The sequence below is a fragment of the Eublepharis macularius genome, chromosome 4, assembly GCF_028583425.1.
Source record: "Eublepharis macularius isolate TG4126 chromosome 4, MPM_Emac_v1.0, whole genome shotgun sequence".
Classification (NCBI taxonomy): Eukaryota; Metazoa; Chordata; class Lepidosauria; order Squamata; family Eublepharidae; genus Eublepharis; species Eublepharis macularius.
In genome coordinates, this window is record NC_072793.1 from 125,014,796 (window position 1) to 125,041,922 (window position 27,127).

At 42.9% G+C, this 27,127-nt stretch overlaps 1 protein-coding gene across 3 annotated transcripts; it reads right to left on the reverse strand.

The window, feature by feature from the left end:
- Positions 1-109: 109 nt before the first annotated feature.
- KLF15 (KLF transcription factor 15) lies at positions 110-27,127 on the reverse strand. 3 transcript variants are annotated; one of them, XM_054977312.1, is made up of 3 exons: positions 27,056-27,127; positions 14,441-15,538; positions 110-2,771 (listed from the first exon to the last, which is right to left on the reverse strand). In XM_054977312.1, the coding sequence occupies exons 2-3, from the start codon at positions 15,481-15,483 to the stop codon at positions 2,603-2,605; spliced, it is 1,212 nt and encodes a 403-aa protein (XP_054833287.1). In that variant the 5' UTR covers positions 15,484-15,538; positions 27,056-27,127; the 3' UTR covers positions 110-2,602. The 3 variants fall into 3 exon arrangements, with proteins under 3 accessions (XP_054833287.1, XP_054833284.1, XP_054833285.1); XM_054977309.1 differs by lacking the exon at positions 27,056-27,127 and adding an exon at positions 25,779-26,043; XM_054977310.1 differs by lacking the exon at positions 27,056-27,127 and adding an exon at positions 24,035-25,142.

The window sequence follows — 27,127 nt, forward strand, 5'->3', positions numbered from 1 at the left end:
AAAACACCAAACACTATTACAGCTTATTACTATACACATCCCCTGCAAAGGTCATCAGCTCCCCGGGAACCTGCTAACACAAGTGCAAAATTCAGGAAAATACATGTCATTTGTAAAATTTCAATTTTATTTTTATTGTCAAAGTAAATATATTTTATGAAGAACAAAAGAAAAATATACAGTATTGTAATTTATGTACACTGGCTTTAAAGATAGTCTTTGTTTCCAATTTACATCATTTCTGTCACGTTATTAAAAGATATTTTGTATAGATACGCAATATGTACAATTTTATTTACATACATTCATAGGATGTGAGATAAAAACCAGTTGATAGATGAGAGAGATCCATTTCAATTTATTTCTAGAGGACACAAAGGAATGCATTCCTAGAGGAAGATAGTGGAGCTATTGCTATGACAAGGTGGCACCATCTCCACATTGACCTGCTAAAATGTTAGAATTGCAGTGTTTTATTTCCCATTTGGCTGACAAAAAGAAAAAAGAAAAAAAAACAGGCAGGGCATAATCCTGCAGAGTTGAGCAGTGACCCATTGAATGTGAGCAATAACTATTCCTGTTTCATTGCTTTCAATGGGACAGAGTCATACCGTTTGCTCAGTCGTGCCCACAGAGAACATCTGTGATTGGAGATGAGATACAACATCCTTGATTTTTTTAAAAAAAAATATTCTCTAATTATCTATTATGCTAGAAAGCCTCCTACATTCAGCAGCGTACAAAAAGGAAAAGAAAATTAAAAGACGTATTTCCTAACAATACTTTTTCTGCCAGCATTGGATTACATTTATATATGTATACGTATGTATATATATGCATATATTCCCTTTTTTTTTTTAGCCCTTAAGACAGATACCACACAAGCTGGCGAGTACACGAGATAACCCAGTTGCATTGCTCTCTGAATAGTGGCCCATGAAGATACTCCACACACGGGTATCGCTTGCCGCCTATGGCTCTGAAAGTGCTTTCGCAAAACATTCACTAAGTCTTAAGTCATCCCACCCCAGCTTACTGGGGATATGGATATTATTTCATTTTGTAAACATGGGGAAATGGGCTGAGTGTTTCATCACACCTCAGTCCAGGAAGGGACTAGCAATCCCAGTTTCACTAGAAGCCATTTTATGACGGTGCTCATGTTTTCTGCAGGAAGCACATGGGACTGTGCCTTTCCAAGGCTGAGCACACAGGAAAACATGGTGGCAAACAGAAACAAGATATCACCCCTCCATTCGTTCCTTTCATGACATGATCACTGGGTTATGTATCTTTGCCCTAGAGAAGGGCCAATTGGCAAACATGTGGGCATCACCCTTCTCCACTATACTATCTGATCTATAGCAGGGATCCTCTTTATGCCAACGCCCATGCTTCTCCCCAGCACCAGCAAACTCTGTTAACTCACCCTCAACCTGCCTTAGAGCAGCCCTTACAGTGGCTGGATTGTGGCTCTCTGACACAAGATGCAACAGTCCAGAAGGGTCCCATGATCTCCTGCCTCTTGCAGATCTTCTCAGCAGAGAACCATGGAAAAGACTCCGAAAGGATGATTGAGTTACCTGGAGATGCAGACCTTGGGATCCCTCCTGACATATTTTGCCCTCTTCAGGAAAGCAATTGACTACTGGCTGAATGATGGTGAATTGAACTGTGGATTCTGATACAATAACTGTTTCAAGATTTTTTTAAAAAAAGTATTGTCAACAAGAATAATGAGTTTGGTTGACTGGGCAAGGGACACACATCCTTACTGCTGATATTCCTATCCCTTCTCCATGGATTGCCAGTATTTGATGTAGAGTGGCCATTGAGTAAAACCAGGGGTACCGCCAAGAACTTCACAGGTTGAAATGGCCTCGAGAACTCTTGTTGGCTGGTTGGGGCAGAATTTGTCAGGTGGTTGAGAAGGGGCTTGTAAATTGAGCTTGGCAGAAGCTGACAGGCTGTGGTCAAAACCTGTCAAAAACTGGAGTTTACTGGCTTTCCAAACCACAAAACTGATTACGGAGAGAACATAATTTTATTGTGCAAACTAGTAAAAGGATGGCCGATTGGCAACCTTACCCCTCTCCCCCAGACCTGTCCCAGCTGCTCATCCTTTTTTACTAGTCCGTACTAATTCCTGGCAAAGGAACCCCTCCCACCACTACCAGCAGCATAAAAAGAAATCCCACAAAAACAAATGAGTTGTTTTCATTTCAAAAGGAATTTGCTGTTTCCAAATTGGACAAATAGGCTAGCTTAATAAAAACTCACAATGAATAGCCCCGTACATGAGCAAAGCCCTCAGGAATGCCAGAACTATAATTAACTAGCAGCAAGTAGCCCATAAATTATCATGGTGCAGGAGAAAACAGCTAAAAATAAAACACTGTAATTTTCAAAGGAAGAAGCAGCAGCAAAGAAAATGGAAGCAATAAGGCAAAATGGTGTCGATGCAAAATAAGATACAAAGGTGTCTGTGAAGTCATGGCATGGCCTGTTACACGGAACCAATAAATTATCACGAGAACAATATGGAACAAAGTGCTGCCAGCGGCTGTTCTTGGATGAGTGAAAAGCTGCAGACCGGGATGTATCAGTTCACGGAACGCATGGAGCGGTTGCTTCTAGGGAATCGGTGAACTTTGACATGCTTGGACAAGTGGTCACTTCGAGCAAACTTCTTCTCACACACGGGACACTGATAAGGCTTCACTCCAGAGTGGGAACGCCTATGTCGAGAAAGCTCATCTGATCGAGAGAATCTGAAAGCAAATGGGGGTAGGGGAATACCATCAGTTTCTTGCTTTTGGTTCTGGGAGAGTCCTCAATCAACACAAACAACAATGCTTAGCATTTGTCAAGTGATTTTAAAAATTATAACAGCATTTTAAGGAAGGTCAGTATTGTATATCACAGAAGGAGGTCCGAGGCTGGGAAATGGTAGCTTGCCTAAAGCTCTATTAAGTTGTGTTCCCATGTACCATCTCAAACAGCAGTTATTAACTTCAGCAGTAAAGTTTTTCCCTTTTGTATTGTCCAAACTGTCAATGCATTACACCTGTTCACATGAGGGTATTTGAACCTGCCAAGATGAAATGCTGTTGGGCTGAAATTAGACAGGCCTGCCTGTTGGTGTGAATGCATTCTTTCTCAGCTTATAGTTGAGGTGAGATTTGAACAAGGGGTCTCGTGAATTACAGGAACACACCCTATTTTAAATGGCTGTCCATTATTCCCTACCACTGAAAGTTCATGACACCCCATATTTTGTCATTTTCACTTGGCATACTCACCACAGACTGACTTTTTTCTAAGGAGTACCCGTATAAATTAGCACTGACCCTCTCAATCCAACTTCAAACGTTTATGCATCTATCATGGTGTCACCTTTTTCTGAGAGACTATCCCAGTAAGTGGCCATGCAAACCCTACAGAGATACCTGCAAAGCCCATATTGGGGCATTGGGATCCTGCTCACTGAATCTAGCCCCAAGCTCCATGCCTTGATTGTGTCTTCTGAACAGAGCTTAAATACAGAGAAGCAGTATGGTACATGGGCGTTCTCAGTGCAATCCATATCTCTCATTTTTGCAAAGTATGCAGAGCTTACACATACATATCATGTGCGTGCACTGACTCTGTTCAGGAAAAAATCTGACTGATGCATCATGCCTCCCCTAAGAAAGCATTACCATCAACAATTAAGCCTTGCAGTGCTAATAGGTCTCTGGGCAAGAAACACAAACAACAATGCAAGTATTTTTTTAACCAAATCATTGGGTACATTAATTTGGCTTACCCAAAATTGCCAATGACCTGAATCAATTGAGAGTAGATGCATTTCAACAGCTAGCATTTGTGGGGTGGAGGACACAAAACAGCCAATTTAAACTGCTCACTGTAAGGAAGGCTTTCACATATTGTGGCTTGTTATGGAACTGTCCTCCATGCCACTGGAAACCTTCACCAACACTGTGAGAACATGCAAGAAAATTCTCCATATTTTTGATGAGCCATTGAGCATCTTGCAATATGGAAGGAGCTGTATCATCAAGGGCATTGAAAATAAATTGTTTTGTATCCACAAATACCAATATAAAGTAGGAGGACGGTGCCACTATCTCATAGCCAAGTTCTGCTTGCTTACAGGAGTGCATTGAAGAATATCTCACTCTCAAACTGGTTCAATTGGAGTTAATACAGAAATAATGAGAAATCACTCTCAAAAAGGAGCCCACGGGGACTTTATGTTTTACTGAGTAATCAGTGTAATTTGCTGTGCAGTCCTAAGGAGAGTTGCACCCTTCTAAGTCCACTAAAGTCAATGGACTTAGAAGGGTATAACTTTCCTTAGGATTGAATTGTTAGATAGTTCCTGCCAACAATCAGGAAAGGAGAAAGAAAAATCTAAATATCAAGGCAGACAAATAGTGCTAATTTCTAGCATGGTTTAAGAGGAGTTAATGATATACAACTAAAAATAGTCTCCTTTTAATAGTGGTGTCACAAAGTGGGTGACAGCCAGAACAGTAGCAAATATTGGCAGAGAAAATATTCTTAAGAACTGCTATCAGCTGTTTGTTTACAGTAAATAAATGAAGTCATGGTCATTTGCTAACTGAAAATTAAAAGAGAAGGGGAATCTCTAATATTGGCTTGTAAAAAAAGATAGAACATCCCTGTGCTTAGGTGAATGCAATCTTTTTTATGGAGGAGAAAGGAATTCAGTTCTTATTTAAGCCTTTGTGTTCAAGAAGATCACCTTGTGCCACAAGTTGGCAGTCAGAACCAAATTGGTGCCAATATTGGACTGATGCTTGGATGTGCTTCTGTTTCTGTTTTAATTATGCTCTTCATTAGAATGAAGGTTCCATTAAAGGTACTAACGCATCTTCAGGCATTCACCCCAACAAAACAGCTCTCTCTCACTGGCTATGTAGATCCACTGATATTTATTTAGTGTAAAGTTAGGAACAATAAGTCCATTGGAATTTGACTTTCTCATGAGCGCAAAGTAAAAAATCAGGACTAAAAGATAAGCTTGCACAGCCCAGAGATGTGCTGTTTGGCCCATGGAAAGCAATATGAGTTCGTATGATAAAAATATACTTTGCGTCATAATGAAGCCTTCAGTTGATCAGGTAACAATGTCACTATGCTCTTGCTGAGAAAGATCAACTTACTGTACCCACAGAAATAAAGTCAAAGTTCTTCTCCGTGTGTGTTTACACCTACCCATCCCGAACCCCCCCCCCCCCAAGGTATTACATACAAAGCAAGTAGACTCCCAGGAAGGCTCTGCCACAACAATATGTGCTAAGTGGTTTCTAATCTGTTTGCCCATTTTAGTTTGCATTTATGCCATGCAAATTTGCAGTGTATGGAATGATGCAATGTCTTTATTGGTAAAGAGTTAAACTAATAGATTATGCTTGGGCAAGCAGGCAGTAGCCCTGGTGAGTGACCCACAATAATTTCTGGAATGGATTATATAGCAAATCACCCAGATTTCAGCAGAATGCCAGCCATAAGCTGAGTTTCAAAAGGGGTAAAGAGTTTTTTTTATTTAGTTGTTCAGCTTGTCTAAGCTACAAACTATTTCAATGGGATCTAATAAGCACCATAATTGTGCATACGTTTCAAATGGTTTAACATTCAATCCCACTTCGCAAGGCCTGTGAATACTATAGCTCTAGCAAGAGGACCATAACGTTTTCTAGATATCATTACCCATTAGGGCATGTGAAAGTGCCCTTCATACTACTTGCATCTCATTGAAGTTGTTCATGCAGTTATTGAGACATTTTTTTATTATATTGTATAAAAACCAAAAAGTGGCAGCATAGTTTCTTGACTCAGTTATTGCAGGCAACCGCAACCACCTTTAAAAAATATATATATATTGCAGCCACATAGGAAGATACTTGAAAGCAGGGCTTTTTTTCTGGGAAAAGAGGTGGTCGAACTCAGTGGGCTGCCCTCGTAGAAAATGGTCACATGGCTGGTGGCCCCGCCCCCTGATCTCCAGACAGAGGGGAGTTTAGATTGCCCTCCGCGCTGCTCGGCAATCTAATCTCCCCTCTGTCTGGAGATCAGGGGGCGGGGCCACCAGCCATGTGACCATTTTCAAGAGGTTCCGGAACTCCGTTCCCCCACGTTCCCCCTGAAAAAAAGCCCTGCTTGAAAGCCTTTCAGATTAAACTTCCTCCTGCTTTCCAATGCAGTAGTACTGGGAAAGGGATTATTAGGTAACAAGTATTCACACTAGGACCATACATTCTCCACAGAGACGCTCATTGCTCAAACCACTGCCTGAACTTTACTAGTAAATGTCTCAGTGACACAGAGCATTTGCAAAACTAATGGGGTTCACCCACTGCTTAGCAACCTTATTATTTTCATTTTGAGCTCTATGTTTGGTACAGTTGCATTGGACTGTACTTCTACAGTTGAGTGTCAGTGTCATCATGGTCATATATCCAGATGCATCTGACGAAGAGAGCTGTGGTTCTTGAAAGCTTATGCTACAATAAAGTTGGTTAGTCTTAAAGGTGCTACTGGACTCTTTACTATGGTTTGCTTCAGTATTATCTTTTGCCATAGCCTCATAGACCACCTGAAAGTGCACCAATAGTTGCTCAAGAGTAGACATGGGCACGATATGAATTACGATTTCAAAAAAACCCCGATTTTGGCGTTTGTGCCATCATGACTCAGCTAATCGGTTCCGTCCATGGCAACCGATCCAGCAGTCGGGGGTTTGCTTGTTCGGGACTTGATCAGATGTATCGGTTTCTGTTCGGAATTGCAGACACTCTGGCACCAGTAATTTATTCCCGGGGCAACGGAGCCAGGGGAATGAGCTGTGTTTGCCCTCCTTCTGTCGCCCTCGAAACACGAATGGAAGCTCAGCTTTTCTTGATTAGCAGGCTTCCTTCCAACCACGGAGCAGCAACCCAGGGGAGGGAGGGGGAAGGGGGTGTTCTGAAGCCATGGGCACAAAGGAAAGGCAAAAGGCAGCGCGGGAGGCTGGGAGGCCGCCCGTGCCGTTCGTCTTTCCCCAGGACAAGGGGTGCGCGGGCAAGCCAGCCGCCCCTTGTCCTGGGGAAAGGCAAAAGGCAGCACGGGAGGCTGGGAGGCCACCAATGCCGTTCGTCTTTCCCCAGGACAAGGGGCGCGCGGGCAAGCCGGGTGCCCCTTTTCTTGCGGGGCAGGTGAATGGCGCGGGCAGCGGCCGAGCCACTCGTGCTGCTGCCAGCTCTGCAGCGCACCGGGACAACTGGCTTGATGCGGGGGCGGGGGGGTGACCCAGGAGCGCGCGCGCGTGCAAGAGCCTGACTACAGTTGCCCTGGGCGCTGGCAACCATAGATCCGGCCCTGGGAATGTCCCCTCCCTGAGGGGAGGCGGCTTGTTGCCGGGTTAGAAACTCCCCCCCTACTCTAAGTGTGTGTGTGTGTGTGAATGTCCCCTCCCTCCCTGAAGGGAGGTGGCTCATCGCTGCCTCCCCCTGCCCGCCAAGCCTGGCGGCCGCTGCCACCAACCACCGTTCCTATATCGCTGGAAACAGCAGGGCGCCCTCCCACTTTGGCCTTCCCGATTCTGGATCGGAAATGGGACTTGATCGGTTAGAATCGGTGGCCTGGGTTCGGCAGCAGCCCGGATCCACAAACGGCTTAATCGGTATTTTTTTTGGATTGTGCCCATCTCTACTCAAGAGGTGTCATTTAAGAATCTCTGAATGCTTTCAGATTCGTGACAGGGGTCTCCAGTGGCAGCTGTATAATACCAGGAAAATCATACCAATAACAAAGGCCAAGATCGTACTGCTATATCTGCATACAGAAGAAATTAGCAGGCATATCAACTAGAATCTTTTTTTAAAAAATGAGGTATCAGGATCTAAAGTTCTTTTTTTCAATGAAAAAGATATCCTTCTAAAGAATTACCTGATAATCTTGAGTTCTAAAGAACACAATATCAAATTGCAGGTATTGCCTAATAAATTACGGGGACTCAATATTGATTTCATAGGTCAAATAACAAATTTGGAATAACATAGTTTCATTTCAGCCTGAAATTTAAGTTCAAATATGAACACTGTAGATAATTCCAGAGGGGATTTTTGAATGCAGAATTAATTTCAGTTAATTATGACAGTGCAGCAACTTCCTCTACTGATCTCTTTCCTAATTATAAGTCTGTGACCTACTTAAATTTGATATTTGTCAACTACTGCTGCTTCCCAAGTTATGGTCTGCTTAGGTTTTGTTGGTAACCTTTTGACTAGCTGCAAGTTAAAGAAAGGGAGAGATATTCTCATCTGCCTGCAGGCATCGCCTATCTGTGTAGAACAGTTAGATCACTGCGCTTGGGGGTGGGGCGGGGGAAGGATGTCTTAACAGTACAATAGGAAGCAGGACTTTTAATGTAATTGAAATGACTCAAGGCTGACCTAGATGTTGCCTTATCCACACTCCAGTTGTGTTTTTTAAAATGGTGATTTTCCATGCTTGCATTGTCACATTTACGGATACTATTCACATGATTGGATATCATCAGGCTGTGAATTTCCACTGTGGGTCCACTCTGTCCTCCAGAGCTCCTCTTCTCCTGAATTCCAGTTTAACTAGGAAGATTTTAAAAACAAATTCCGCCTCTAGAGCATGCACAGCTTGTAACAACATTCATTTTGTTTTATTTACATTTTTTCTTCCTCTTCCTGATGCAGAGCTGTGTATCAATGAAACACTGCCAAAAAGTAGTTTTGCCAGAACCGTATATATGATTGAATCCAGGTTCTTTTTGTGCAGTGAAACACCATACTCGGGTCTTGGTATGATCAATCATACAATCATATCAAGCTCTTCTCTCTTTTTTTTTTTGCAGTATTTTTAATCCTTTATTGAAAAAAACATTGCTCAGAAGGGATACTGATGCAATCATGTGTCTGGTTGCATCAACATTACTTGTTCTACCTCTGAGCATGTGTACATTATAATGTAGAAAGGGGGGAAGACATGAAGGAACTGTAAATCGAGTTTAATTACATATATATAATGTTCCATACAACATTTTTGAAATGAAATTATAAAAGATTCCTAATGCTTAAGACTTTGGTTACAAGTCTAGTTAATTCAGAACTCCAAAGCCTGAAGAGAAATATGGATAAGAAGAATTTTAGATGGATCCCTGAGATAATGTCTAAACCAGCCCCAAATGGAAGACATAAAATGAAGTTAGATTGCCTTCTTGTAACTGTCGCTGCTGTTATCCTCTTGGAAACAGAAGGAATACAGCAGAAGAAAGTAGACATGACGGTGTTAATAGGTGCAAAAAGGTTTAGCAGCAAACTGGTATTAGATCCCCTGGTGCATTTCCAGCATTCCTCATCTTCCTCAGGGGAAACTACTCTGGCTCTAATCAGTAATAAAACAGTTGAGACCAATGCTCCAGAGAAATTCATTCTCTAACGAAACTGCTCCTATAACATCATTTAAATAGCAAACTAGTCCTTTAAAAGTTCCCTATCCAGAAAAGAGAGTTTTTTTAACCCCTCTTTCCAGAAAAGCTGCCCTTCTCAACTGCTGTTTTCAGTGTTGCTGACTGAACAGTTTCTTCTCAGGGGAAACATGGATGCAAGATACACACTGGAAATCTGATCATTTGTTTATTGTATTCTTGAGCCCTTTAGCTCTAGGTTTTCTTCATTCTTCCATTGCCCTCATTCTCCATGGCAAAAAGAAAGTGGTGGTTGCTTGGCTCAAGGAACAATGAGCAGATTTATTTATCTGGAAGAGGAGTTAAGTAAGACAGCAGCAGTATGGAAAGCAAACCCTAATGGCAGGTCATTCTAGAGTAGGGATTACCACCATCTGCCTGCCTACTGCTCCTGTTCTTTGTATCTCCTCTGATCTCTGTAGAAGGGGCTGCAGAACAAAGGAAGCCTCAAAGCCAAGGCCCCATCCTGGGTATATCAATACCTAAGAGAGAGTTTGCTCAACAATCCTTAAAGAGAACTTGGTTGGGTGCTGAAATCCATTACTCGTTTGGTCCTGCTGAAGACAGACCTCCTTGAAGAAGTCCTCAGGAATTATGAAAACTGGACTCCCCAATGTAGGGACAACTTGAATGGATGAGATATTGGAACCGGGTTACTAACCAACTAGAAAGAACAAAAATCTTGACCAGGATGATGATGATTGATGTTGTTGTTATTTGCTTTCAGGCCAGTTGTAGAGAACCAAAAGTAAAGACAGATTCCCTCCCCCTCCCCATCTTAGCTTTTTCTTTAACGCTGTATACCTGTATGAACTCACAGTTCTTGTGCTGGGTTCTTCCCACAAAATCACCTTGCTGTACTCTGCCCTGACTCCAACTGTTCTGAACCATCTTTAGGTTTTGCCTTGAGGCCCTGTCCAAATTTTTTTTGTTTAATTTCAAGAATGGCAACCACTTACTGAAACCAGAGGCGGTACAACAAAGGAAGCAATTTGAAGACTATCATTTTCGTTTCACTATCCCAATGGACACATGCATGGAGCTGCCTTGTGTGTATGATTACCTTATTCAGTGCCTTATACTGAATCATACAGTTGGTCCATGGAGATCAGTATTGTCTATTCAGATTGCGAGCAAATCTCCAGAGACTTATGTAGAAGTCTTCCACATTACCTCCAACCTGGTCCTTTTTTAACTGGAGATACCAGGGATTGAAACTGGGACCTTCTGTATGCAAAGCAGAAGCTCTTCCACTGCACCACTACCCCTCCCTGAAGAAATCTTTAGCTCTGTCCATAGCTAAGAGTTAATGTTTCCATTTACAGCAGGGAAATTTTATTTCATTGCTCTTTGTGCAGATTTCAGGGAAGGAAGGAAGGAAGGAAGGAAGGAAGGAAGGAAGGAAGGAAGGAAGGAAGGAAGGAAGGAAGAAAGAAAGAAAGAAAGAAAGAAAGAAAGAAAGAAAGAAAGAAAGAAAGAAAGAAAGAAAGAAAGAGAAAGAAAGAAAGAAAGAAAGAAAGAAAGAAAGAAAGAAAGAAAGAAAGAAAGAAAGAAAGAAAGAAAGAAAGAAAGAAAGAAAGAAAGAAAGAAAGAAAGAAAGAAACCCTACCCACCTTGGCACAAAGAAAAAAAGAAAAGACTGGAGGAAAAATACCAGAAGTATCTTGGGCTTGTATGTTCACTGGGGATGATAAAGAAAAACTTAAAAGAACAGAGGCTCCAGATGTACTCAGCCCAGTCATATGAGGTCCCAGCTCTCTCTGAACTTCTGAAAAGTAAACATGCTCCACTGATAAAAGGAGACTGTGTAATTCCAGGCTCAGTTGGCTCTAGAGCTACTTGCTGATCTGGCTTTGATGTTCAAGAAGAACACACAGCATGTGCTGGAATCCTAGACTTATCCTAAAGAGAGGTGTAATTGAAGGAAGCGAATCCTGGAAAATTTGCATCCACCTTCTCTTTATAAACCAAGTCCCAGTTGCAAAGGTCTGGACCATGATCAGCACTATACCAGAATTAAAGTGAGATTATATTTAAATTTTCCTAACTGAAGTTCACTGTGAGCAAAGTCCTAGAGAAACTCACCCTAGCTTGTGGGCAATGACAACCCTTCTTTGTATGTCATGTAATTAACCTATGGCCCATTCATATGTTACTTCTTCTGCCTGCCTAATGTGTGTATTTTGCTGATCACACAGCAGTCTGTTCTCATGCACTCAGAGAAGACAACTGATCAGCAGAGATTTCTGGTTTCAGGGAGGGTAATCTGAGATCATCATTATCATGCTGCTTATATGAGTAAGCCACTCATGAGAGTGACGAAATGATCAGATTGGATTACCTTACTCAAGTAATATATGGTAGTGACTCAAAGTTAACGACAAAAGATGAACAGTACTCTGGCGCTACACCTCTTACACCACACCTACACAATGCTGGCCCACCAAACCAAATGCATGTAGTCCAGTCCACCCAGTCAAGCATTGTGGTCTGTGAGGTACTGGGCACACCTTCACCCCTGCTACTTAAAATCCAAGCAGGAAGCAAAAGCATGGATTTAGGCAGTTGACAGCAGCCATGTATTAGGAACGAGAAGTAGATCTCTATCCTACTAATCCCACACAACAGTATAGCATACTTCTTCATTCCTCACACATACTGGGCAGGCTATCTATATTTTAAATTTCCATATCACTGGGAACCTGTCCACTCTCCTATGACAAATATTCAGTTACCATGTTCTGAACTTTATGGGATTTTAAAGGAGTCTTATGTTCAGACAAAAATACTCCTGCAGTCTTCTGAAGGTCAGAATCATAGTTTATGTGCTAAAGAATGCCAGCCAGTGCTACAAATCAGTTTCTCACCAGCACTTTTTAAAACTTGGACATGATTTCCTCATACTTTCCTTCACACAAACGCATTCTCCGTGACAATTTTATAACAAGTTTCACTGCTAGGGAAAGTAAACTTTGGTAATGTATAGATCAGGATTGGGTTGTTAATAGGGTTGCCAGCTCCAAGCTGGCTAATTCCTGGAGATCTGGGGGGTGAAACCTGGAGAAATCTGGAGGAAGTGGGGTTTGAGGAGGGAAAGGTCCTTGGCATGGCACAATTCCATAGAGTCCACCCCCCTCCCAAAGTAGCCATTTTCTCCAGATGAACTGATCTCTGTGGCCTGGAGACCAGTTGTAATTCCAGGAGATCTCCAGCCACTACCTGGAGGCTGGCAACCCTAGTTGTTAATTAACTGTCAAAACTTGCTTTGGAAAGCAGCGGAAAGAAAGAATGAAAACACCAGGCCTTATGCCTCATTGGCAAGAAATGCATAAAACTCACAAACTGGGAGATTGTTGCAAATTTTGCAACCCAAGAATATGAAAGTTGCCATACTATATCAGACCAAATGTCCAGCCAAGGATCACACCAGCAGGGTTGCCAACATGGGTCTTCCATTGGAAGCCAATGAGCAACTAAGAACCATTTACTCTTGTTCACTTAAGCCCAAATTAGATAAGATACTACAAGGTCAATGAATTGATCTCCTGGTCCTTTTTATTTCTAACAGTTGCTGCTGGATGCCCAGTTTGGATCAGGGCCATGGCATCAAAGGGGAAAGGGTTAGACCTTCCTCCCCCATCCTGTTCTATTTTCTTAACCATCAGAGTTGCTGTACCCTTTATGGGAAAACATACAGGCAACAGGCAGGCAAATGGAATATTTCCATCAATGGGAAAACACAGACCTGGGGGATTTCAGCCACAGCACAGAGGTGTGGAGTGACAGTGGTTTAGGGGGGTCCTCATAGCTGCTATTTATGAATAAAAATGCTCATGAGATCTATTGTCCAGGCTCCCAGTATCTCATCTAATGTTTTTCTTAAGAGTCTGTAGCACTCAGAGGTTTGGGGGCATCTTAACTAACCCAAATAAAACTTAACTAAGGATCACATGGGTTCTAGAAGTATGTAAGCCCAAGAACCAAATGTAATAACAGTCAGCTTGCATGCTATCATATATTTTCCACGACAAAGTGAAATTTGTAGTCAACACACAGTGGAGATGAACATGGATGGAAGTCATATAAAATGTTCTCAACACATGGGTCAGTTTAGTTACAAATTCAGCAGATTGAAAAGGTATACTCAGTTTTCATTGGCCCACAGTCAGATGATGTGTTAAGACATTCACAAGACTAAGGTTTCCATGAACCTCCATTTAAGATAATTAAAACAAAAGAGCAATAGTCCAGTAGCACCTATAAGACTAACAAAATTAGTGGTAGGGTATGAGCGTTCATGAGCCACAACTCACTTCTTCGGATAAGTGAGCTATGGTTCAGGAAAGCTCATGCCCTACCATTAATTTTGTTAGTCTTATAGGTACTACTGGACTATTGCTCTTTTCCACTGCTACAGACAAACTAACACAGCTACCCATCTTGATCTAAAACAAAAGAAGAATCTGAACCCACCAATTTTATAATGTAATTAATACAATAATTTTACTAATTATTTTTGGTACCTATCTTTGGTTCCACTTGAAGAAAGAAGATTGCAATTGGATCAAGAGTATATAGAAGACACTGTCTGCTCCAACCAAAAAGTCCAATCTCTATTTTATGAAATGAAATACAACATGTTGTTACTTTTACTTCTTAAAAAAAAACTTTTTCACAATTGCATTTCAATAGGATGTGTTGTTCATTCCTCAATGTTCCTAACAGTGAAATCCTAAGAGGAGTTACTCCAGTCTAAGCCCATTGATTTCATTGTTATCTAATTTTGAAAGAAGGTACTTGAATAATGACCAGGTTCCAGAGAACAGTGAGTGTTAGAAAATGAACTCTGTTTGCAACTGCTGACTAACAAATAGAGGACAATGAATGGTAAAATGTATGGAATACAATCTGCCACCACATCCCAGTACTAACCTCCATCCACAACCAGGCCAAGTACATGCAAAAGGTTTTTCTCCAGTGTGCCTTCTCAGGTGGGCTTTCAAATGGCTGCTTTTGGTGTACATCTTGGTACATCCAGGGAAAGTACATTTGTGCATTTTAATAAGTTCTGCTGCAGGGTTCTTTTGAAACTTTTGACCCATGATTACCCCAGTTTGACCCTGGATTGTACCTCCTGGCCCAATAGGTTTTGCAGCAATTGGAACTGGGGCTATGCGAACAAATTTGGAGGATGAGTTCAAGTTGGATGATTGAACAATCTGTGGCACAAGTGCAAATGTCTGCCCTTGGATGTTGACTAAGAGTTGTGCAATTTTAATGTTCTCTTGCACTGGTCCTGGTGAACTAGGGCTCGTGTTTGGCACTTGTTTCATTTGTACTGGTTGGATTTGGAGCATGACGGGTATCCCTCCATCAAGGGACACCGCTCCATTTGATGTGTGAATACTTTCCATTGCGCTGCTTGACTGTTCAATTTTACTATCTTTTAAACTAATACTTGGCACCATGTGGTCTTTTTGCTGTATGGAAGCCATGGTAATCTGGCTACAAGCTCTCATGTCTTTGGTCTCACTTTTAGGCCCTTCCTTGAGGTCTGTTTCCATATTCTCTTCTAGAAACTCCTCGATCTCCTCAAGGGTAGGCTGAAATGGTCCAGAATCTTCCATCTCCACCATGAACTCAGGCATCCTAAAATGCTCCTCCTTCACAATGGGCTGAAGTCTCCTTTTGTCCCACCAAGAGGAGGGGCCATTCCCCAAAGATGCTTGGGACAACAAGTAGTCCAAGATACTGTCCTGACTCTCCACACTCGATGAGCTCCCATAGCTTGAACCAAGAACCTGAGACTCAGGGCTGGAACAAGAGCAAAAACTTGAAGAATCACTGTCATCTTCGGACAAGGGGGAGGGCAGCATTTGATAGGGCTGCCCAACAGCAGTCATGTCCCCAAAGTATCCAATAGTAGGCCTCGTGGATGAGAAAGATTCATCCGCAGGAAGCAAGTGATCCACCATTCCTGGAGAATCTTTTTATGGATATCCCACCAGCATGTACCAACACAGCAAAAGCCTGAATATGGGAAACACAAACATTGACAGTCAGAAGTCAGGTTTAATAATTCATCTCAATGCGCTAAAACTACAAAGTGCTCTGCCGCTCGGCTGGGAGTCCTCACTAAGTGCACATGTTGCTACATGCTTTGATATTGCTTGTATCACCCGAGAGGATTTCTTGAGTGCTTGGAAGCCTTTCCCAAGATTGCACCACATGTTTGCAAAAGAATTCTCTCAGGAAAAAAAAAACATTTCACAACTATGTGTTCTTTAGATTTACAACAGGCCTCCTTTCCAAAAGACTGCTGGCAGGAAGAAATATGTTGCTATCCATCCCTTTGCTTAGCAATGCATCTTAGAGCCAGATCCAGGAGGACAGAGAAAGGGGGAAACTGCTGAAATGTTTACCATCCCCAAATCTCTGTATCAAATAGAGTGTTTATTACTGAGCTACATTAAAAAAAAACCTCCATTCCTTCCCTAGTAGCTTTCCACCAGCTTTATTTTTAACTTTCACACTTATACAAATATAGGCTAATCAGCGTAATGCAAGGCTCAGTGCAGCAGGAGCTAAAAATACGGGTTTCACTTCAGCAGCAACTTCACTGGGAGGACTTTCCTCTCAGATTAATTAATCAAGTTGTCGACCATCACTGTTGCTCCTCATATAGCCTTGAACCAAGCTCGATTATTGAAGTAACCAAACTCAGTTCACTCTGGAGAGGCCTCTCATTTCAACAGTCTCATCACCACCATCACAAAGCATATCACTACATGATTGTCAAAATTTGAATGCAACACCTTACCATGCTCACACGAGTCCATGCTGAAACAACAGTGAGTTTACTTCAGCATATATTACTGCCTATCACTTGACAATTTGTTAGAATTAGCATCTGACCTCTGGCTTCAACAAGCATCCGTTAACACAGTCTCAATATGACACCCCACCACCAAATATTAATTTCTCAAACTCAGGCATCACCTCTCAGTTCAAGTCCATCAGAAGAAACCATGCCTATCCTTTCCCACTGCTTGAGTAAAACTCTCCCCCAAGAGGCAATGCAGCTCTTGCAACTAGCACTTCAGTTGTGAAAGGCAGAAGAAAGTGTCTGGGGTATACATCAAACCACAATTATTTGTTCTGGTCAAAGTGGCTGATTGAAAACAGAGCTCACAACTCTTTCTACAGAAGGTATGTGGATTGTGGAGGGCAGTCACTTGATCTGGGTTTGTGTGTGTGTGTGTGTGTGTTGTAATAAAAGGCATGTGATCTAATATGAAGGAAATACCAAACACGTTTTTTGCACAGTCTCATTTTCCACATGTCCCTCTGCTGTTGTAGCTCCAGCCACTTTGCCATGAGTTGTTGATATTGGAAACAAAGGATGCTTATTATCCTCGCTGCCTGTTCTGCAGATTTACCTCCCATTTTTATTTTGTTCCACTTAAGGAAATAAAACCCATGCATGCAATCTGTGATTGAAGCAGCAAAGAGCATTTATGCAGTTTCTCTCACATGCTCCATCAGCACCCATCTATTCACATTCCACAGGAAGCGACAAGAATGAGCAAAAGTACATTTCTTCGAGATAAGACTTCCTGATTGATGCAAACCAGAGAACATGGATACTGGATTTTGAAAGGAGCCGTGTGGGCCTGTCAAGTTGCACATTTTCCTCGTTTACACATAAATGCCAGTCATCTCTTACTGTCAACTGATAACGCTTAGGAAATGTTCACATGTATTGAATAGTAGGAAGTTCAAACAAAGGTTAGAGCTCATCATGTGTAATTTTAGCTTATAATCACTTCAAGTAGTAAAAGTGATTCCACATACTTTAGTTACATGCCTAAAACACTGCAGGCTAGATTTTGCTGTCAATGGAAAGCCAGGAGTTACTCCACAGAAACCAGCCACAGGTTAATGATCATTTAATCAGTTTAGTTGTTAGATTAGTTGATTAATTAACTGGTGGGGAAATCAGCAGCACTTAAAATGAAGGACACAATTTATTTGCTGAGGCTGTTTTGATTCAGGTGTGTTGATGTAAGAAGAAATGAAAAATATTAAAGTTGTTCTTCACTGCTAGCCACGGGTCAACACAGACAATGCTCTGGAAACTTTCTGATCTGATCTTCCAAGCACCATTTTAAGCTGAATTACAGCGGTGCGGGGCCCCGATTTGGATTATTGCCATTAGAAGGTTTGTAACCCTTCTGCCCTTGAATGGTTTCGCTAATCACAACCAACACCATCTCCCACACATTTATGACCCTTTAAAGAAAAAAAGACTGACAAAAAATGGATACTATATTTAGAGACTTAAAAGCAGCATAGATGCCCAGTTTTGATTAGTGAAAACATGTAGGGCTGAAAGAGTTAAGCCTCCTCCCCCCTCCACTCTATACATGGTTCTGATCAGAATTGGGGCCCTACACAGCTGTAATGCAGTTTAAAATCCTTCTGGGATGCTGATGACCTCCATGATGCGTATGTTGTCTCAGGATGAGTGGTTACTTTGTGTATCTACTTTTAAATTTTCTCACACTTGCTTCAAGCTCTCAGAAAGGCACCTATGCAGAAGTTTTTGTAATATGCAAATTAAGATATATTTAATCACTGAGGTAATTGATTACTTAACAAGTGATTAAAATTCTTTACTTCGTTAGTTTATTCCAGATTTTTGCTAGTGAAATGAAGTACAGTTTAGATGGGCTTTAAAATGGAATAGCATCTTCTTTCATTTTTGCTTGTCTGGGAAAAAATGCAAATAGCAACAGTTTGTACACATGTCAGAATGTCAAGGTATTTCCGTGTGACACATGGCTTTCAAAGGAGACTTGGGAGTACACCAAAAGTTTTGCTGGGAGACTACTTCTCTCTACAGGGTTTTGTAAGGTGCAGTCGTCCCCCATACTTTTCAACACTTACATGAAATCACTGGAAAGAGTGTCTGGAAATCTGGGGTGAAAGATCATCATTATGGTTAATGGCACTAAATTCTATTTCTTTTTTAAGAGACCTACATGTGGTTGTGAAGAACTTGGCATTGGGATCAGTGACAGACTTGATGGGGTATAGCTTAATCCAAATAATACAGAGATGTTAGAGGCCTGATTGATCTGTATATAGGCAGTGCTGCTGTGCTAGATGGGGTCAGACTTCACTTGAATACCATATCTATCTATTGGGATGTTTCTTGATCAGACATTACTCTTGGAATCCCAGGTTACAGTTGTGGCAAGGAGTGCCTTTTACCGAATGAGGAGAAGGAATAGACTTAAGAGTCTGCAAATCATTTAGCGATTTGTCTAATAAAAGACATATTGTCTAATAAAAGACATATTGAAGGAGCTCATTAAAACACAGTATTATATACCTTGATGGAGTACAACAACACACTCCACATGAGGGTACATTTGAAAACAGTTCAAAAACGTCAATCAGCTCAAAATGCAATAGCCCGCATTAATAGGAGTGAAGTGCTGTAAGCAATGAATGCTGATACTGAAAGAATTACATGGCTCCCAATTAATTTCCAGGCACAATTCAAGGAGTCCATCTTCAGTTTTAAAGCTCTATATACTTGTCTCAAGGAACACTTGTGAGAATCTTCTCTAACAACACACACGCATATATCCCTGACATTAAGATCTTCAGTGGAGGCCCTGCTCCAAGTTTTGTTCTTTCTTTGTTAGGTTGGTGGGAGCAAGGGAAAGGGTCTTCTTCACGGTGACATCCATCTCATGGAATTCCCTTGCTAGATATGTCCCATAAGCCAATTCTCTTTTTAAGAAAAAAATTTCCAGCAAGTTTGTGCAGGGGTAAGGAAAATAATTAACGCTACTGGTTGTTGCATTAACCCTTTTCTTGGAATTTTCAGACTGTGATGTTTAACTGAATTATGTTCCACCTTGAAATTTGCATGCAGTTGCTCTGTGGTTGTGGAGTTGGCTGCTCTGAGGCCACAGCTGTGCCATGTATTAGAATATAAATTTCAAACTCAAATCTATTAACCGGTCAGCCTATATTCAATTTTAAGAGCTGTCTGATATGGCCATCCTGGCACATCAGTGGTCCATAAGTGAGCACTATGGGTTGTAAACAATTAGTATGTGAAACGGAGATGCCCATTACCCAATATTCAAGGAAGACAAGCCAAATAGTTATGGTTAACAGCAGTTCCCTGACACGTGTCTACGAAACATTTGGGGGGAAATATCTCTCCTTTAAACATTCTTACAAAATTAGGTATACTTAAACCCAGTGATATCCATGAACTTCAACTCACCTAACTCTTCTTTGGATAGTGACTAAAATATGTACCAGTGCAAACACTGATATAAATTATGAAGAGAAACAGGCTTTTCAAAGGAAAGAATGATGTGTAAAAAATATATGGGAAATGAACCACAGCAGGATGGACAGAAGGAAGAATAAAGAGACGCTCTTAGGATATATTCAAGGTCCTTGCCAGCTTGGAAGGTACCAGCTGATCATAGGAAGGAAGCTACCTTACATCTAGTCAGACCCTTGGTCCGCCTACAGTAAAATCCTTAGCAGAATTACACCCATTGAAGTCACTGCCTTGGATCCAGACTAATGTTCTCCACAGGCACAGGGACTTTTATCCACAGAGTGTAATTTGTTGGGGAGGGGGGAATTGCACTCCATGGACAGAAGTCTTTGTACAACTGGAAGATGTTCATCTAAATCCAACTTAAAGGCTTTAGAACGGCATAACTCTGCTCTAGACTGCACTGCTAGTTCAGCACTCTGCTCACAGAAACTCTCCAGGGTTTTAGGAAGAGAAAGCCTCCCCCCTCTGAGAGCCAAACTACAAGTGACGTCTTACACAGGTTGGACACTAGTCGGCTTCCCTCAAGTTTTGATGGGAAATGTAGGCACCCAGGTTTTACAGCTTGGCTCTCCATTACAGCTGCAGGACCAGGATGCCTACATTTCCCATCAAAACTTGAGGGAAGCCGACTAGTGTCCAACCTGTGTAAGACGTCACTTGTAGTTTGGCTCTCAGTATCTCAGATCCTTTCATTTTTAAGAGTCACAGAGATTGCACATGGGATCTTCTTGATGCAAAGAATATGCTCTACCGCTAAGTTGTGACCCCTTCGTATCATTTCAACTCATGTTAAAAAGGACCTTTCATTTCAGAAAATATGGCCCTTAAACCAGGATTAAGGGGGGAGAGGAGGGAGAACAAAAGAGTCTGCAAATCACAAGTATGTTTTCCAAACAGGGCCAGCTGTTCTTCCTTTTCTATCTCTGTACCCATATGGCACAAATTCATTGCTGTCTCTGCAATGAAACATGAACATAAGAAAAAAGTGATATTTTTTTAAAAATCAATGGAGAGATGTGAGATTTTGTGTCACTTTCTCTGCCCTATCAAAGCTCTGACGAATGTTAAAGGGAATTCAGAGTGTCAGAGGAATGTACATGATAAATTATTCACCCACTAGTGGCCAAATGCTTGCTTTGACTTGAGATTCTCAAAGGAACATGTAATCCTGAGAACAATAAATAAAGTTCGGGTTAAAAAAAAAAAACAGAAATTTTCATTGATTAATGGCTGTTTCCAGCATTTAATCAATGAATAAGTTCCTTTCATCTGCAACTGAAATGCAGCCAACACTGGGGTGAAGCACATTAACTATTTCCCAGCGCACAGTAGTACCCCAAGTCGCAGCAGTAATACCACAATGTTGCTGTCTTGCTGCTGATGTTGAGAGCTGCCTTGTTCTTCTCAATAGCTGCCTACTTAGGTCACCAGTTAGAAGTCAGTAAACATGCCAATAGATCACTGTGTTTCCCAGCTAGCATTCAGAAGAGCTTGAAGGCAGAGTGAAAATAACTGAGCTGCTTGTCACTCTAGAGCGGAAAAAGGGAATGCTATGTTGCTGCTGACACCACCTGCCTGTTTTACTCCTTGTAGCTTTTCAAACAACTCTCGAGGCTCATCAACAGCCCTTGATACCAACCAATCCCATAGACCTATGTTCTCCTTACAACCCAGATTGCACAGATATATGTTGATATTTATTTACATTACGAGCAAGTCATATTGGGACATAATCGCTGTATCTTCTAAAACCCTTGTGTAATTTCAATGGAATGCTGTGGCCCAGAAATTCCAAAAAACCCAGGCTCACTTATGCCACAACCGCTATTGTTTTTAAGGAGGGAAATCATATAACTAAAGGACCAGTGTGATCTAGCACCCAGCGTGATAAATTTGGACTGGAGAACCCAAAGCTCCATTCCCCGCACAACCATGTGTTCAATCACTGAATAAGACATGTTCCATTCTCAGTTTCTCTTCAGGAAAAATTCCATCTCGCTCAAGGGTGACCAAGAAACAGTAGCTAAGAGGCAGATATTCATATAAAGAGGTGGAGGTATGTGAACAGACACAGGGATGGTTTCAGAGGCTGGGGTGACCACAAACAGAGACTCCAGGGATGGCCCTGAATATATCAACATTTATTTTTCTCCCTGCAAGTGGGGACACCATTGCAACAACAGCAAAAGCCAGTCCTGACAAGCATCTCTGTGGATTACATGGCCCTTACATGGCCTTGTCTCCATTTTCACCCTGCCCATCATAATGACAGGCATTTTGCTAATAGTCATAATAGTGGCTAGGACTCATTAGAATGTGTCCACCAACAGAAAGATTTCCATTTGCAGACTGCAGCTTTCTCACCTCCCGTCTGCCTCTGCAGCCCCAAGTGCCTCTTCGAATGCTACTCTCCAGGAACAACATTTGGCGGCTGCAGGAGTAGGAAGGTGAGAAAGTTGCTCATTGTGGATGGAAATGATGTAAGGAAAACATTCAAGATGAAGGAATTGGACTAGATGACCCTAGATGTCCCTTTCAACCCTATGATTCTATGAAAACAGAATGGGAAAGAACTGGATGTGGCTCAGCAATAGAGTACATGCTTTGCATGCAGAAGTTCCCAGGTTGAATGCCCTGCATCTCCAGTAGAAGGATCAGGCAGCAGATGACACGAAAGACCTGTGGCACAAGAAAGTTGTTGCCAGTCAGATCAGACAATATTGACTTTGATAGACTAAGCATTTGACTTAATATACAGCAACTTCATGTGTCTTCCTATGCGCTGCTGTGCATGCTGAGCTGGCATAAAGGGAACTAAATTATTATCACACAAAGCATGTCATAATAATACCATCATCCTTTATTGTCATCTGCTCTCAGGCTGATTTAAAAGCATGCTGGTTTATATGCTGCAGAAAAGGGAAAAAACCCCACAGTTTTTCCTGGTTAAAATAGCACATCAGTCTTGCGCCAAGTTAAGCATTTAAGATTGCCAGAGAATGGTGCTACCTTTATATCTACTAATTAAGGGTGTGTTGCTAGCCGCATACACAGTCCAAAGGCCAACATTTGCAAATTCTTGTTTTCATGTTAAGATACTAGGCAAGTTTCTAGATCTCATGGTTGGAGAGGATATTTAAAAGACCAATAGAAAATCAGCAAGTGAGGGGGCCAAGAAAAACTTTCCAGCACATGAGCTTAAATTCTTTATCCCATCTCCCCACACAGACTACCTCACCTCCACTGTCTCCAGTATCCCAGGAGAACTCCTTCCTGCCATTTACAAATTTAGAAGGTATAACTTACCCTTTATTTCCATTATTTCTAAGCTTGCAATAAAGGGAAAAACCATAGCAATAAATGACAGGGAGGCGATTAAGAAGAATCCCTACAAGATCACAGCGTGGTCCTGCAATTAATGTTTCCCTGATTCAGAGCTTTGACTGAAACTCCTGTGGGAATGGAGGAGGGGGAAGAGAAGTCTTGTTCTTATGCAAAGCCAATTGCTCTTTCAAGACAGCCATTCTCCTTTGGTTTCTGAAGGAGGAAAGACTTTGTTTACCCCAAGATTGGCCAAAGCCTTTAATCCGCAGCTCTAGATTGTGTACATTCCGCTTGGCATTCATGCCAGTCACACACACACAGTCCCAAGCTTGTCGATGCTAATCTATCAAGATGTGAATGGAGAAAAGCACTGGGATTCATTGCACTGGGCATGGAGGAAAGGGGGAGCAGAAGAGGGGGAATGGAGGGATACATTTCATAGCCCTGCAAGAGGCAGGCAGCGGTTTTGCACAGGATTTGTTTTGCTTCCTCTCAATAGCCAAGTGTGTTGAGCGCAAGCTCAGCTTCACAAGGCTGGCCATGAGAGAGAAGGAGAGAATTGCTTCTCTGACTGAGGTTGCTCTGTCTTCCTTCACACCCTCCCTGGCCTCTGAAGTGTGGAATGACCTATAGTAACCCTGCAACCATCTCTCCCTTTTTTTCTTTCTTTCTTTCTGTCTTGTCTTTCTTTCTTTGATTTATAAAACATATCCGACCCTTCCTCTATGGAGCTCAGGGTACATCATTCTCCCCTCTTCCATTTTATTCTCACAACAACAACCCTGTGAGGCAGGTTAGGTGGACAGTAACTGTCCCCAAATCACCTGGCAAGCTTCCTGGCAAATTGAGGGTTTTCTTTCTTTCTTTCTTTCTTTCTTTCTTTCTTTCTTTCTTTCTTTCTTTCTTTCTTTCTTTCTTTCTCTTCCAGAGCCAAACACACAGCTGCCTCCTCCTGTCGGTGCTTTCAGTTGCTTTCCCACAGCCACCTTCTAAAACAGTCCAAGCCAAAGTTGTTCAAGGGAAACAGTCAACAGAGCCTCGCTCTCTGCTGCTGCAGCACCTCCTTCCTTTCTGAAAGTGTATTTCTCTGCAGCTACAGGAGGAATACAGCTGTTCTGCACCCGGGCAAGGAGCAACAGACTGAATACACAGAGAGATATTTATGGGGGTTTCTGATTCTGACAGCTGCAGTTTCAGAAATAGCACAAGGAGGATTTAAATATGACATTTTCCCTCTACAGTATAAGGGGAGGAGAAAACACCTATGTTCACCATCATATGTGAAAAAAATCCACACAGGTATTTTACCACGTGCTTGGAAGTTACAGCACACATTGTGATACACACCACAAGCTTTTTCTCACCCCTGATAGAGTGCAAAACACCTTCCTAGAAATGCACTGAAATCTCTTTCCTCTGAGAGTGGAAAGGAAAAAAGAACTCAATCTGTATCCAGTTGAGTATCCAGTCTCATGAACTGGAATTTCTAGGGTCACCCCAATGAGAGAAGGTGAGACTTTATATGGGCCCTATTCCTTTGGGTGTCCGATTGTGCACACTCTGAAGTTACAAAGGATTTTTATCAGATGAAGGGGTCCTTTTCTAGTATGCAGAACTCCCATACTGTTAAAAAAGCCAAACACCCCAGAAAGTGGTTCATTCTTAAAACGAATCCCTGTTCATTTTTAAAAAACTCTGTGCCAATTTTGTCTGTTCCCTGGGACTTTTAGCGCAGCAACAGCTGCCTGATAAACCCCTCTGGACTCAGGCGCGATTCGACCCCTGCCCTAAGCCAGCAGCCCTCTGCGGCGCCCTTGCCCAAGCCACGTGTTTGAGCCCCAGCGCCAGAGGAGAAGGGAAAACGCAGCCGCTTTCGAACCTGCTGGCAGGAATCGAGCCTGCAAGCCGGGAGAGGCGAAAAGGGGCTCTTTCCCTTTCCTCGGCCGGGCGCGGGGGGGGGGGGGGGGAGGCAGAGACCTCGGATCCTCCTCCAGAGGCAGAAATCACGCCGTCGGCTGAACTCGGAGGTGGGGACAGCACCTGCATGCTTGTTGTCATTCAGAGGAATGTGCTTGTCACGCTGAAGAGTCAGGGCTCTCCCTGCACCTTAACATATGGTGGGAGGTCAGGAACGGCCCGAGCCTTCCTCGAAAGCCCGTTTCGTCCCGCGGAAACGGGCCATCGGAAGGCATCGGAACCGAAAGGCAGGGAGCCTGTCCTTCAAAAGGGGTCGGGAGGAGGATTCCCCCTCTCGCACTCAAACACACCCTTGCGTTGTAAATACCTTCCCAAGCTCCCCCCGCCCCCGCCCCCGGCCTGCCTCCATCTCTTTAGCAAACCCAGATCTCTCCTGCTAAAATTCTACGTCCAGCAACCCTGATCAGGAAAGGCCGCAGGTCTCGATCCAGGAGATCTGCAGCCCACTGATCCGGTTCCTTCTTGGCGCTGCTGCGCTCGCACACACACACACACCCAGAGACGTGTCGTTGCATTCCTTTGCAAGATCCTCGCTCTCCGGCAGGTTCCCTCCCGGCTCCCGCCACTAAATTCGAGCCATTCGCTTCTTACCTGAACTTTTCTGCCAATACCCGCGGTGGGGGTGGAGAAAGCACCCCAATGTTTTTTTAAGTTTACAAAAGGCTCCCAATAAGCAGCTGCTCCTCTTGATATTAAAAAAAAAAATGTCGAGGAGATGTTAAAAGCCCCCAATTTTCCCCCCTAGGGCTGGATGCGACTGTTGTCCTTGAGAGTCGCCTCGAGGCAAACGGGGTCCCGCTTGGCAACCAGCAACTCGGCTGGTGATGTGTCCTTTAGCTCTCCTCGCGTAGTACTATATCCCCATCACATGACTGCCAGGGAGGTTATCGCAGTAAAAGCAGGGGAAGGCTTGAAGGAGGCTCGACCCAAGCTGGCCGCCTCATTGGCGGAGGGAGAGGCGAGGGGCCGGCCGGAGGTTTGTCGTCAATGGAAGCATCTGGCCCCCCGCAGCCCGAGTCTCTCGCCTTCGCGCGTTCTCTGTCTGTGGCCCCCATTCCTTCCCCTCCCGCATTCCTCACCGAAGCCAACAAAGCCCAGGGAGGAATGTTTGGCTCCTTCTCTTTGCCGGCTCCGGCTCCTGAGCCACCACGACACAGAGGAGCAGGTAAAAATCCCCCCAGGCGTGTGCTTAGAGGCCTGGGCGAAGCGAAGGAGCCGCGCGACCGAACTCCCTCCGGGCGATCCTCCGATTTGCTTGCCAGAGATCTGCAAGGGTGGCAAGCGCAGGTCGTTCCTTTGAGGAGTGCGGAGCGGCGACGCGCGCCGGTTCGTGGATTCCAGGGCATGCTCTTCTCTTCCGGGGTTAACTCTTTGCTCCCCCTCCTCGGCTTCTTCGCTTTTCATGTTCCACAGCTCAGCATTCTCGAAAGCTCATCCACTGGAAATCTAGTTGGTCTCGAAGGTGCCGCTGGACTCCAATCCTGATCTTTTACTGCCGCCCAACAGGGCTACCCACCCGAAACGTTGTCTTATTGGAATGCCTCCAGTAAAAATGAGAACATAAAAATAGCACTCTAGCAAGGAAACTTATCCATACCGGTGTATTTATGACAAGTGCCTATGGCACACAGGTCTTGGGCAGCCATTAGACAGCTATGTTTGATTCTTCTGTGCCACTCTAAAGACATGAGGGAAACATTTAGAATATAGGATGTTATCCTGTAGGCAGAATGATCAATGTAAAACAACTCTCCTCCACTCCAAGTACTTAAAATCCTGAATGCCCCTTATTTGTACCCAAAATGTCAGAATCCCCCTTCAATTTGTAGATCACAGTGGGGGAGATGTATGCCCCCATAAAGACTCACCATGCAAGACCCCTTGACAGCTTCTACACGCAACATTTTCCACGTTGCATTCCTTGCCACTCAAAGCATTCA